At 43.0% G+C, this 12,393-nt stretch overlaps 1 protein-coding gene across 1 annotated transcript; it reads right to left on the bottom strand.

The window, feature by feature from the left end:
* Nucleotides 1–3,118: 3,118 nt before the first annotated feature.
* Nucleotides 3,119–4,078, bottom strand: LOC138786473 (olfactory receptor 6E1-like). The gene has a single exon (XM_069963461.1). It carries the CDS (start codon nucleotides 4,076–4,078, stop codon nucleotides 3,119–3,121), a length of 960 nt encoding a protein of 319 aa, XP_069819562.1.
* Between the last annotated feature and the right edge of the window lie 8,315 nt (nucleotides 4,079–12,393).

Raw genomic sequence — 12,393 nt, 5'->3', positions numbered from 1 at the left:
TCTAGCGACCACCCGGGCAGCCCCCCCACCCGCAACTCCCCGCTCCCCCCTTTCACTTACCCACTCGCTGCTGACCCATGTAATAGCGCTGGCAGCGAGCGGGGAACGAGGAGCAAACGAGCACTGACAGTACTTGTTTGTTCCTCTATGTTACCCCGTGTATTAGGGGCTTTTTTTTATCCCTTTACCACTACGGCAGTCATAAGACTCTTGTTTACAGGTGTTTATAGGATAGCTGTATTGTGGACACTGTTTCAAGTGAGTATTAAAGGAGTATTTTAAAACATAATGGATGCTGATTCCAAGTGCTCTTTACAATTGCCTTATGAAGCACTGTTTCCCATTGGGCAGAAAACTATCCCAGTTTATAAGTTATGTTTCTATTTATAGTGATATTTATGCCTATTGCTGCTATTATCTTGCATATGAGGTATGTGGGTTATATTTGAAAGAGAGATTTGCACTTATTGATCCATCTGTGGTCGGCAGCTATTTTTAAGGTACTCCACAGATAAAAGACTTTTACACGTTGTACCTGATGTTTGATTAATGTCACTATTGAAGGGGGCGTTTGGAGCCCACTGGATAACCCCTTGCAACTAGGCTTTGGATGTAACTTAACGTGCAATGTGTGGCTGCCCTTTTGGATCCGGTTCACATGAACTTTTTGAAAAATTCTGTTAGTTCCCGAACCAAACTTTTCCAAAAATATTGTAATCAATATCGGTTCTGGAGATTCGGTTAGCTCACCTCTAGTCCTTAGGAATTGAAACTGTAAGAGTAATGGGTAACAGGTAAAAGATTTGTTTTCCAGAATAGATAGTTACACAACAGAAAGCATGTAAGAACCACACTTTAATGTAAAAAAATTAGAAACAAACCACAACATTTCCGGTGTAGGGCACACATATAAATTTAATTGCAGCTATCATGTTTGACAGCTGCATTTAATTGTCTTAATTAGTGCCCATTAACTGCAGGAGTCCCTGCGTACTGATAGCAGCCGGGAACGGGGCGGTTCAGAGCAAGGTCCCAGTGCGGCCCCCCTTTGAACTCCCCTAGCAGCGCCAGGATGTTCCTGGGTCGTCAAGGAAAACCAATCACTGACATAGCACCTATAAAGGCACTAGTAGTGCCCAATAGATATGGCCATAAAGTTTCCTACCATATCTTCCTCCCAAAATCCAGTAACTTAATACACAGTAAAGTACAGTAATGTGGCACTCAGGCATTGGGGCAGAGACAGGGCCATAACAAGTCACAGCTCTCTGCCTGTCAGCGGTCTGCTCTGTGGGGGTGACTAACAACTAAAAAAGCTTTTATGTCTTGGCAGCCTGTGCCGTAGAAGCCTCTTTTCTTGTCAGAGAAGACAGCTGACAGGCAGGAAGCTGTGACTTATGGCCCTGTCTCTCAATCTTAATGCCTATATAGCGGGGATTTTCATATCCTGTGTGCCACATTTAAAGTCATCTTTTCAATATATAAAGTTCCTGGATTGTCAGAGGAAGATATGATAGGAAATATTATGAGCACATCTATTGTACCCTGGTAGAGCCTTTATAAGCGCAATGTCAGTGATTGGTTCCCTTTAAAATCGGCATCAAAATGGCATATTTGAAAATGCCCTCATATTTTGTTTTTTGCCACATTTCCCACCAAGACATTCAGTTATGTTGCAAAACTACAATAACATTTTTAATCACCCTCCATTTTTCATCAAAAGTTTAAAATAGTTGTTATCGCCCTGTGCAGAATTGTCTGAACTAATCACTGGCCAACAGCCAAAAAGGTTCCGACATGAAAATAGTTGAATAGTTAACTAATTTTGGGGTGCTGGGATCGAAAATGATGTTCAAATTCTGAAATTGGCTCTAATTTTCAAGATATAGAAATACTTTCTATATTTCTTACAGCCTGTGATACAATACTGGGAAAAGTTTGCATCATCGGTATTGCATCATCAACTGGTATATTGCATCATCTTAGAATGACCAATAGTTATGGTATAAGGTATTGGGGTAAATGGAACCCATCAATGCTTGCAGATTACTGTTGGACAGTTATCAGAGACAATCCCATGTATGAATACAAAAGACATTTGTAAATGCACCGAGTAGCCATTGAATAAAGGGGTTACCCAGCAAAAATCTTTTTCTTTTAGATCAACTAGTGTGAGAAAGTTATATAGATTTGTAATTTACCTCTATTAAAAATCTCAAGTATTCCCATACTTATTAGCTGCTGTATGTTCTGCAGGAAATGTTGTTTTATTTTCAGTCTGACACAGTGCTCTGTGCTGACATCTCTGGCCAAGACAGGAACTGTCCAGAGCAGGTGAGGTTTTCTGTAGGAATCCCCATAGAAAACCTCTCCTGCTCTGGACAGTTCCTGTCTTGGCCAGAGATGTCAGTAGAGAGCACTGTGTCAGACTGAGAATAAAACATTTTCTATAAGACATACAGCAGCTGATAAGTACGAGAAGACTTGAGATTTTTTTATTAGAAGTAAATTACAAATCTATATAACTTTCTGACACCAGTTGATTTGAAAGAAAAATATTTTCGCTGGACAACCCCTTAAGGACCTACATTCCAGAATTCAATAAACATAATTAATTTGTAAAAATTCTTGGATCTGCCTGTAAATTGTACTTGATTTCAGATAGAACTAAGTTTCCTATAAATACATTTCAAAAGTTTATGAACAGTAAACGTGCTTCCTTATGATTGCAGAAGTAATAAATATGTAGGCTGTTATACTGTATTCTATACAACTCACAAAACAGTAACATGAGAACTCTCCCATATCATAGAAACTAGAGCCAATTAACATTTTTCCTTGTGATATTTGAATTCAGCATATAAAAATCATTAAGAAATGGCAAATTTTATTTCTGAACCAAACAACTTTTGAAAATTTATTTATCACATTTTTGATTATGCGTGGAAATTTTAGATTTTTGGTCACAGGTAAAAGTGGGACTGATAAAACTACAGATCAACTCACAAAAAATAAGTTAATGTTACAAATGCACCGAAACCCCTATCTTCTCATTACGTCTTAGCCACAGCAAAGTGTGAATATAGTTTTGATGATTAATATTTTATTGTTGTTGTTGTTAGCTATCTATGCCTTTTTGATTATAGAAATTATTTTTGTTCTTCATTGTGCGTTTTAGTGCCTCTTTAAATGTCTTGTTCCTAAAGCTATAAATGAAAGGATTGAGAAGAGGGGTAAGAATGCTGTTTAGTAGTGCAACAATTTTGGTGGGGTCTATTTTTGAATTCTTGGAGGGATTGATGCACATGAAGATACAACTCCCATAGACTATGAATACTACGGTAAGGTGTGATGCACAGGTGGAGAATGTTTTTCTTCGTCCAGCTACAGAAGAAATTTTTGTAATAGCAAATATAATGCAACCATAGGAAACCATGGAGAATATCAAAGATCCCAGCACCAAAGATGATGCCAATATAAGATCCAACATTCCAATGAGTCGTGTGTCGCCACATACCAGCTTCAGCAAAGGGGCAACGTCACAAAAATAATGGTCAATAACATTTGAGCCGCAAAATGGCAAACGGAAAGTGAGAACAGTTTGAGCAATTGTATCAAGAAAACCACCCACCCATGAGCATAATATCAGCTTCAGGCAAAGCTTAGGCTTCATGATGGATCCATAGCGTAGAGGGTGACAGATAGCCACGTAACGGTCAAAAGACATCATGGCAAGGAGCAAAAATTCGGTGGTGCCCAAAAGAAAGTAGACATATGATTGTGCGAGGCAGCCATGAAAAGGGATAGCTTTACTTCCACTTATTAAATTGTAGATCACTTTAGGAATAATAGCAGAGGTAAAACTAATATCTAACAGGGCTAGGTTACTAAGAAAAAAATACATAGGGGTATGTAGCTGAGCATCGGCCAAGCTAACCACAATGATTGTTGCGTTACCCACAATAGTAATTATATAAAATACAGAAAGAACCACAGACAGCAGGATTTGTAACTCGTAGCTCAGTGGTATCCCCAGGAGAATAAATTCTGTCACCGTTGTAACATTTTTTCTGTTCATTATTGTAGAGAACCTAAAAAAAAAGATGCAAACCATGTGATACTGTGAAGACTGCGTTCAGAAAGATCTGACAAATTGGCAGAAGTATTTTCTTACATTCTCTGTTATATTATGCTAAATTGTATGACATCTCTTAGAGGGGGATTTAAAGTATAACTACGGTTTTTATAAAGTTTCTGACATGTCATAGCGACATGTTAGAAGTGCTTATCGGTGGGGATCCAGCTGCTGAGAACCCTGTCGATTGCTATAACGAAGGGGCAGGGAGGTGAATTACTCCCGCTGCAGGGAGGTGTATTACATAGACTGCTAATACGAGCAGTCTACGGAATTCACCTCCCTGCAGTGGGGATGAAGGGGCAGAGCGCGCGCTCCTGCTCCCACCTGCCCCTTCCTTCTGGCTATCGGCAGGGTTCTCAGCTGCCGGACCCCAACCAAAATGCACTTCTGACATGTCACTGTTTAAAAAGAAATTTATAAAAATTGATCAAAATGTCCGATCTACACAAATAAGATACTAATAAAGACTAGGGATCATGACACAAAAAATGCCATCCTATACAGCCCCGTAGGTCAAAAAATACAAATATTAGGACAATATTAGGCAATTTTAATCAAAATTATTTGCAAAAAAAAGTTTAACTGTAAAAAAACAGTAAAACATAAGAAAAGCTATGAAAACCGTAAAGTACATTACATAGACAAGGGAACCTCCCAAAAGTTACAAAATTGCATTTTTTTTTTTAAAACAATTTTACCCCATAAATGATATTTCTGTGGCTCCGTCATACATTTTATGGTAGATTGAAAGGTGTGATTGCAAAGTACATATGTTCCTGGATAAAAAAAGCCCTTACATGGCCCTGTAGATGGAGATATTAAAAAAAAGAAGCTATAACTCTCGAATAACGAAAATGCAAAAATGAAAACTGGCCTTGTCATTTAGGCCATTTTGGGCTGGGTCATGAAAGCATTAATGGGCAGAGCAAAAAAGTGATGGTATTTCATGGTAACTTAACCACAATAAAGAAACAATAGCCAATGTTAAGTCAATGCATATAGTAACTGTAACTGTGGTGACGTGGTACATGTTTTGTGTCAGAAAACATGTACTTTGTTGTACTTTTTGCATCAAGAAAACATCTATGATACCAAAGGGTACTTGTGTAATAGACATACACAGTTAGAAGTTCTACCTGTAGTGCTCATTAATCTGTATTACTAGGTCCAATTATGTCTAAGCCTATGTTTCCACACAGTATTTTTTCTTAGTAATTTGGTCAGTATTTTGCAACCAAAACCAGAAGTGGAATAAAAACACAGAAAGGCTATGCTCACACACTGCCATTACTTTAAAACAACATCCGTTGTTTTGAAATAACGGACGCTATTTGCCATTAATTTGCCATCTAGACAATTTCAACAGTGTGTGAAAATAGCTTTTCTGTGTTTTTATTCCACTCCTGGTTTTGGTTGCAAAATACTGACCAAAAATACTGTGCGGGAACATAGCCTTATGGCAATAATGATGCCTAATTCTCTTTGAATATCTGTAAAGGTCTTAGGATTTTCTGGTAAAACAAAGACTTTTTATTTTCATGATATTTAGTAAAAATCATTAAAGTTATTTTTTTTTTTTACAGAAAGTCCTTTCTCAAATATCAGTATGTCATTCGAGAGTAATAAATAAATGTTTGCTGTAAATAGGGGAGATAGTTAAAATGCTCATAATTGCCAACATATTAAATTTACCCAATATATAGTAAGAACTAGTGTATTATTCCATGCCTGAAAATATAGAATTATTACTGTACACAGAACATGTACAAAGCATTATATATCTATATATACAGTATATGGCTGGGTTCACACTATGTATATTTGAGGCTGTATTTGTGAGGCTGTATAGCAACCAAAACCAGGAGTGGATTGAAAACACAGAAAGGCTCTGTTCACATAATGTTGTAATTGAGTGGATGGCCATCATTTAATGGCAAATATTTGCTGTTATTTTAAAACAACGGCTGTGGTATTGAAATAATGGCCGTTATTTACTGTTATATGGCGGCCATCCACTCAATTTCAACATTGTGTGAACAGATCCTTTCTGTGTTTTCAATCCACTCCTGGTTTTGGTTGCTATGAGGACCTGACATGAGGACCGAATACAGCCTCAAATATACATAGTGTGAACCCAGCCTATATATATATATATATATATATATATATATATATATATATATATATATAATCATTCCAAAATTCAATTTACCTTACCTATTACAGCCTGAGAAATAGTGGTCCTGATATTCCAACTTTGATTCACAATGTGTCCAGTTCTTGAATAGATGTCATAGAAACTGTGTGAGGTATAAGGTTTCACGTTCTCCAGGCTCTGTGAAATAAACACTCCTATACAGTATATCAGAGTCGTTTTATAATAGGCAAGATGATGATTAATTTAGTTTCAGTTTCCCGTGAGACATTGTGATCATAAGCTGACTTTACTTTTTAGAAACTTCACAAATGCTGCAGGTAATAATTTACTTTAGAAACTTCACAAGTACAAAAGTGCATCTTACATATAGAGTAAGTGGCAAATTTTAGCCATCTATATAGTAATGGAAAAATATTAAATACTGTGAAAAAGTTTTAGAAAAGTTGTGGAAGTTGGCCCTTTGGAAAAAGGAATTAGCGAGGAATGGTGATATAAGCTAATTTATAAAAGAGGTTCCTCCACCACAAATACCATCTATACACAATAATCTTACTACTTATTAACCGGGGTCCCACTAACACTGGAACCACCACTGAACATGAGAACAGGGGTCCCGTGTCTTCTATTTGAAAAATACGACAGTCAGACATGGATTCTGCCACTCTGGAGTATTCCGATCAGGCTGGGACTCAGAGACACAGGACAAGTGAAGACCTTACGCTGGCAGCCGCCCCGCTGTCCCTTCCTCTTGGAGTGATCGGCTCCTTAGCAGGCCGGCCCCAACCTGAAGACTGGTCACTATGCTGATATAAGTGAAACACAAAGACAAGACAAAACAAACACAATAATCACAGGGTCAACTAGCCGAATCGGTATCTATCGGTCGTTGCAGTACAGAGTGGCAAGTCAGGGGGGAAAAGTCAGAAAGTTAAACCAGAATCAGGAAACCAGGGAATACACAATCAGGAATCAGGATACAAGGCTAGCTTAGTCACACTCTAAAGGGGCTCTATCACAGGCAAGGAGGATGATAAGGGGAGTAGTCTTATAGAGGTGGGAACCCCATGATTGGGGCAGAGACTCCAGCCCCCCAGACTATTTACAGAGCTGACTATCAGTGCCAGCCATCAGTCACCATGCAATCACTAGAAACACCTGAGCCGATCAGCTGGGGGCAGTGAAGCCATGGCAATAACCAAGGATGATTGCAACTCTCCTTTTTCTCCCGGTCCGGACAATAACCAAGGATGTCCTAGAAGCCAGCCAGGCCAGTCGCCAGGGACGCCATTAGCACGCTCCCTGAAACTGGCCAGACCAGTTGCCAGGGATGCCGTCGGCATACTTTAGCAGTGTCGGGGGCCAAGCATGACGGCTGACTCCTAACAATTCCTATTTGGAGTAGCTATGCCCTTTCCCCTGAAATCTCAAGTACCAGGACCTCGAAAATCCTGCAGGGCACCCAAAGTCTCCCTATTTACGCCAGCATATGTCCAGGCCAGTGTGAAGTTCGCCAATGACCATCTGGATGATCATCAGGATTCATAGAAGAAGGTTAGATGAGACCAATATAAAACTTTTTGGTATCAACTTCACTTGCCATGTCTGGAGGAAGAAGATGGATGAGCACAACCCCAAAAACACATAAATGAAGTATATATCAACCGCACTCGACTCCAGAAGTTAATTGCTTAAAGGGGTTGTCCGGCGAAAAAAATTATTCACAGAATAACACACATTACAAAGTTATACAACTTTGTAATGTATGTTATGTCTGTGAATGGCCCCCTTCCCCGTGTCCCACCACCCCCACCCGTGTACCCGGAAGTGTGGTGCGCTATACATTACCTGTCACGTGCCGACCACGGTCTCCGATCCTCAGCAGTGACGTCTTCTTCGGGAGGCCAGCGGATCTTCCCGAGTGCCGGCCGCCCTCTGCAGCGTCATCCGAAGCTCAGCCGCGATTGGCTGAGCATAACTGTGCTCAGCCAATCGCGGCTGAGCAGCTGATGACGTGGCCGCGTCATCAGCCGCTCAGCCGCGATTGGCTGAGCATAACTGTGCTCAGCCAATCGCGGCTGAGCGGCTGATGACGCGGCCACGTCATCAGCTGCTCAGCCGCGATTGGCTGAGCACAGTTATGCTCAGCCAATCGCGGCTGAGCTTCGGATGACGCTGCAGAGGGCGGCCGGCACTCGGGAAGATCCGCCGAACTTACGAAGAAGACGTCACTGCTGACGATCGGAGACCGTGGACGACACGACATGCGGTGAGTATAATGCACCACACTTCCGGGTCTAGCGTGGGTGGGGGGAAACACGGGGAAGGGGGCCATTCACAGACATAACATACATTACAAAGTTGTATAACTTTTTAATGTGTGTTATTCTGTGAATAATTTTTTTCGCCGGACAACCCCTTTAACAGTGCCATCTTTTATTTTAATTTTTCATATTTTGTGTGCTTCAAGGATTGTGTTTAACCCCTTAACGACATCGGGCGTACATATACACCCCCGCAGGGTGGGCTTTAACGCAAACGGGCGTATACGTACGCCCGATGTTTCCCCGATCGCTGTGTGTTCACACACAGCGGTCGGGGGAGATGGCCTGCTATAATGTATATATATACTATATTATACATACTATATACATACTACATACATACATACTATACATCATACTATGACGGTATTACTTATCCTGTATATACTGGTACTATTGGTAATATGTCCTTATATAGTGGATTTTATTCAGTGTCAGTATGGTGGTATTAGTCATTAAATGATGGTAATGGTCATGGTGCGGAGGTATTATTTGTTACTTGTATACTGGTATCTATATAATAAAAATCAAAGTCTGTCTGTCTGTCCCAAATAGACTTCCAAACGCCTGAACCGTTTGACCCCAAATTTGGCACACAGATACATTGGGTGCCCGGGAAGGTTTTAGCGAAGGTCCCGTCCCCGCCAGATGTACAGGAGAGGAGGGGGAGGGGGAAGAGCGGCGCCCCATAGAGATGAATGGGAAAATCTCCTCACTGCAAACACAGGTGATATAATTAGCTGCAGCAGACACAGCAGTTGGAGCCTTAGCAACCAATAGGATTACTGCTTTCATTTTCACAGGGAGCAATGGTTGCTAGGGCAGCTGCCTCACAACATCCACAGAAATACTGCCACACTGCCACACCAGACCTGACCAATACTGCCATACTGTGACTGGGTAACACTGCCACACCAGACCTGACCAATACCGCCATACTGTGCTGGATAACACTTTCATACCAGACCTGATCAATACTGCCATATACTGTTACTGGATAACACTGCCATACCAGACCTGACCAATACCGCTATACTGTGACTGGATAACACTGCCACACCAGACCTGACCAATACCGCCATACTGTGCTGGATAACACTTTCATACCAGACCTGATCAATACTGCCATATACTGTGACTGGATAACACTGCCACACCAGACCTGACCAATACCGCTATACTGTGACTGGGTAACACCACTATACCAGACCTGACCAATACCGCTATACTGTGACTGGATAACACCACTATACCAGACCTGACCAATACTGCCATATACTGTGACTGGATAACACTGCCACACCAGACCTGACCAATACCGCTATACTGTGACTGGATAACACTGCCATACCAGACCTGACCAATACCACCAAACTGTGACTGGGTAACACTGCCACACCAGACCTGACCAATACCGCCATACTGTGACTGGATAACACCATCATATCAGACCTGACCAATACCGCCATACTGTGACTGGATAACACAGCCATACCAGACCTGACCAATACCGCCATACTGTGACTGGATAACACCGCCATACCAGACCTGACCAATACCACCATACTGTGACGGGATAACACTGTCATAACACACCTGACCAATACCACCATACTATGACTGGAAAAAACTGCTATACCAGACCTGACCAATACCGCCATACTGTAACTGGATAACACTGTCATACCACACCTGACCAATACCGCCATACTGTGACTGGATAACACTGCCATACCAGACCTGACCAATACCGCCATACTGTGACTGGATAACACTGCCATACCACACCTGACCAATACCGCCATGCTGTGACTGGATAACACCACTATACCAGACCTGACCAATACCACCACACTGTGACTGGAGAAAACCGCCACACCAGACCTGACCAATACCGCCATACTGTGACTGGATAACACTGCCATACCAGACATGACCTATACCGGCACACTGTGACTGAATAACACTGCCATACCAGACATGACCAATACCGCCATACTGTGACTGGATAACACCGCCATACCAGGCATGACCAATACCGACACACTGTCACTGAATAACACTGCCATACCAGACCTGACCAATACCGCCATACTGTGACTGGATAACATTGCTATACAAGACCTGACCAAAGATTTTCTGGCAAGTCTGAACGGGAGGGTACTGCCCCTCTGCAAGGTGCTACCCTACGCACCAGACCATAGGTGCCTAATGGTAAATATGACCCTGCAGGTATACAGGACACTACAGGTATACAGGATCCCAAAACTATACGCTACAAGTGCACGGGGCCTCCACCAACTATATACTACAGGTATACAGGACCCCAAACCAGGGGCGTAACTAGAAATGGCTGGGCCCCATAGCAAACTTTTGATTGGGGGCCCCCCCCCCCCCCGCCCGCCCCCTCTCGATCGACCACTACGCCATCAACACACTCAGCTCTACACAGGTCCTGTACACCATATAAATTACAGTACAGTTATATCAGGTGACTTACAGGGGACGTCTTCTCTGATCGGAGTTCTTCCCTTTTCATTTTCTTCTCCATCTCCTTCTCCGAGCCACAAATCCACAGAATCTGCCAGAAAAACATATTAGTCTCCTCACACTGGCACCATCCTCATCTCTCTATACTGCACATCTGCATTGGCCCCTTTACACCCTCATTTAGTGGGAAGGCTGACTCTATGTGATCCCATTTTATTATATGGCCCTCCTCTCTGTCGCCCCTCCTTATAAATAGCCCCTTTATGTTGCCCCCCTTATAGAAGCCCCCCATGTTGTCCCCTAATAGATGGTCCCCTATGTTGCCCCCCCTATAGATGGCCCCTCCTATGTTGTCCTCTTATAGATGGCCCCCTCTCCCCCTATATTGTCCCTTTATAGATGTTCCCCTCTCCCCCAATGTTGTCCCTTTATAATATCCCTCTCCCCTATGTTGTGCTCCTCTCCCCTATGTTGTCCCCTTATAGATGGCCCCCTCTCCCCCTATGTTGCCCCCCCTTATAGATGTCCCCCTCTCCCCCCTTCCTTATAGATGTCCCCCTCTCCCCCCTCCCTTATAGATGCCCTCCTCTCCCCCCTCCCTTATAGATGCCCTCCTCTCCCCCCTTCCTTATAGATGCCCTCCTCTACCCCCTCCCTTATAGATGTCCCCCTCTCCCCCCTCCCTTATAGATGCCCTTTCTCCCTCCCTTATAGATGTCCCCCTCTCCCCCCTTCCTTATAGTTGTCCCCCTCTCCCCCCCTTCTTTATAGATGCCCCCTTCTCCCTCCCTTATAGATGTCCCCCTTCCTTATAGATGTCTCCCTCTCCCCCTTTCCTTATAGATGGCCCTCTCTCCCCCCTCCCTTATAGATGCCCCCTTCTGCCTCCCTTATAGATGTCCCCCTCTCCCCCCCTTCCTTATAAATGTCCCCCTCTCCCCCCTTACTTATAGATGTCCCCCTCTCCCCCCTCACTTATAGATGCCCCCTTCTCCCTCCCTTATAGATGTCCCCCTCTCCCCCCCTTCCTTATAGATGTCCCCCTCTCCCCCCCCTTCCTTATAGATGTCCCCCTCTCCCCCCTCCCTTATAGATGTCCCCCTCTCCCCCGTTCCTTATAGATGTCCCCCTCTCCCCCCCTTCCTTATAGATGTCCCCCTCTCCCCCCTTCCTTATAGATGTCTCCCTCTCCCCCCTTCCTTATAGATGTCTCCCTCTCCCCCCCTTCCTTATAGATGCCCTCTTCTCCCCATCCCCCTTATAGATGTCTCCCTCTCCCCCCCTTC

This window comes from Dendropsophus ebraccatus, chromosome 3 (assembly GCF_027789765.1).
Source record: "Dendropsophus ebraccatus isolate aDenEbr1 chromosome 3, aDenEbr1.pat, whole genome shotgun sequence".
Lineage (NCBI taxonomy): Eukaryota > Metazoa > Chordata > Amphibia > Anura > Hylidae > Dendropsophus > Dendropsophus ebraccatus.
Note: the sequence above shows the minus strand (reverse complement) of the source record. Positions and strands in the feature narration are given on the sequence as shown.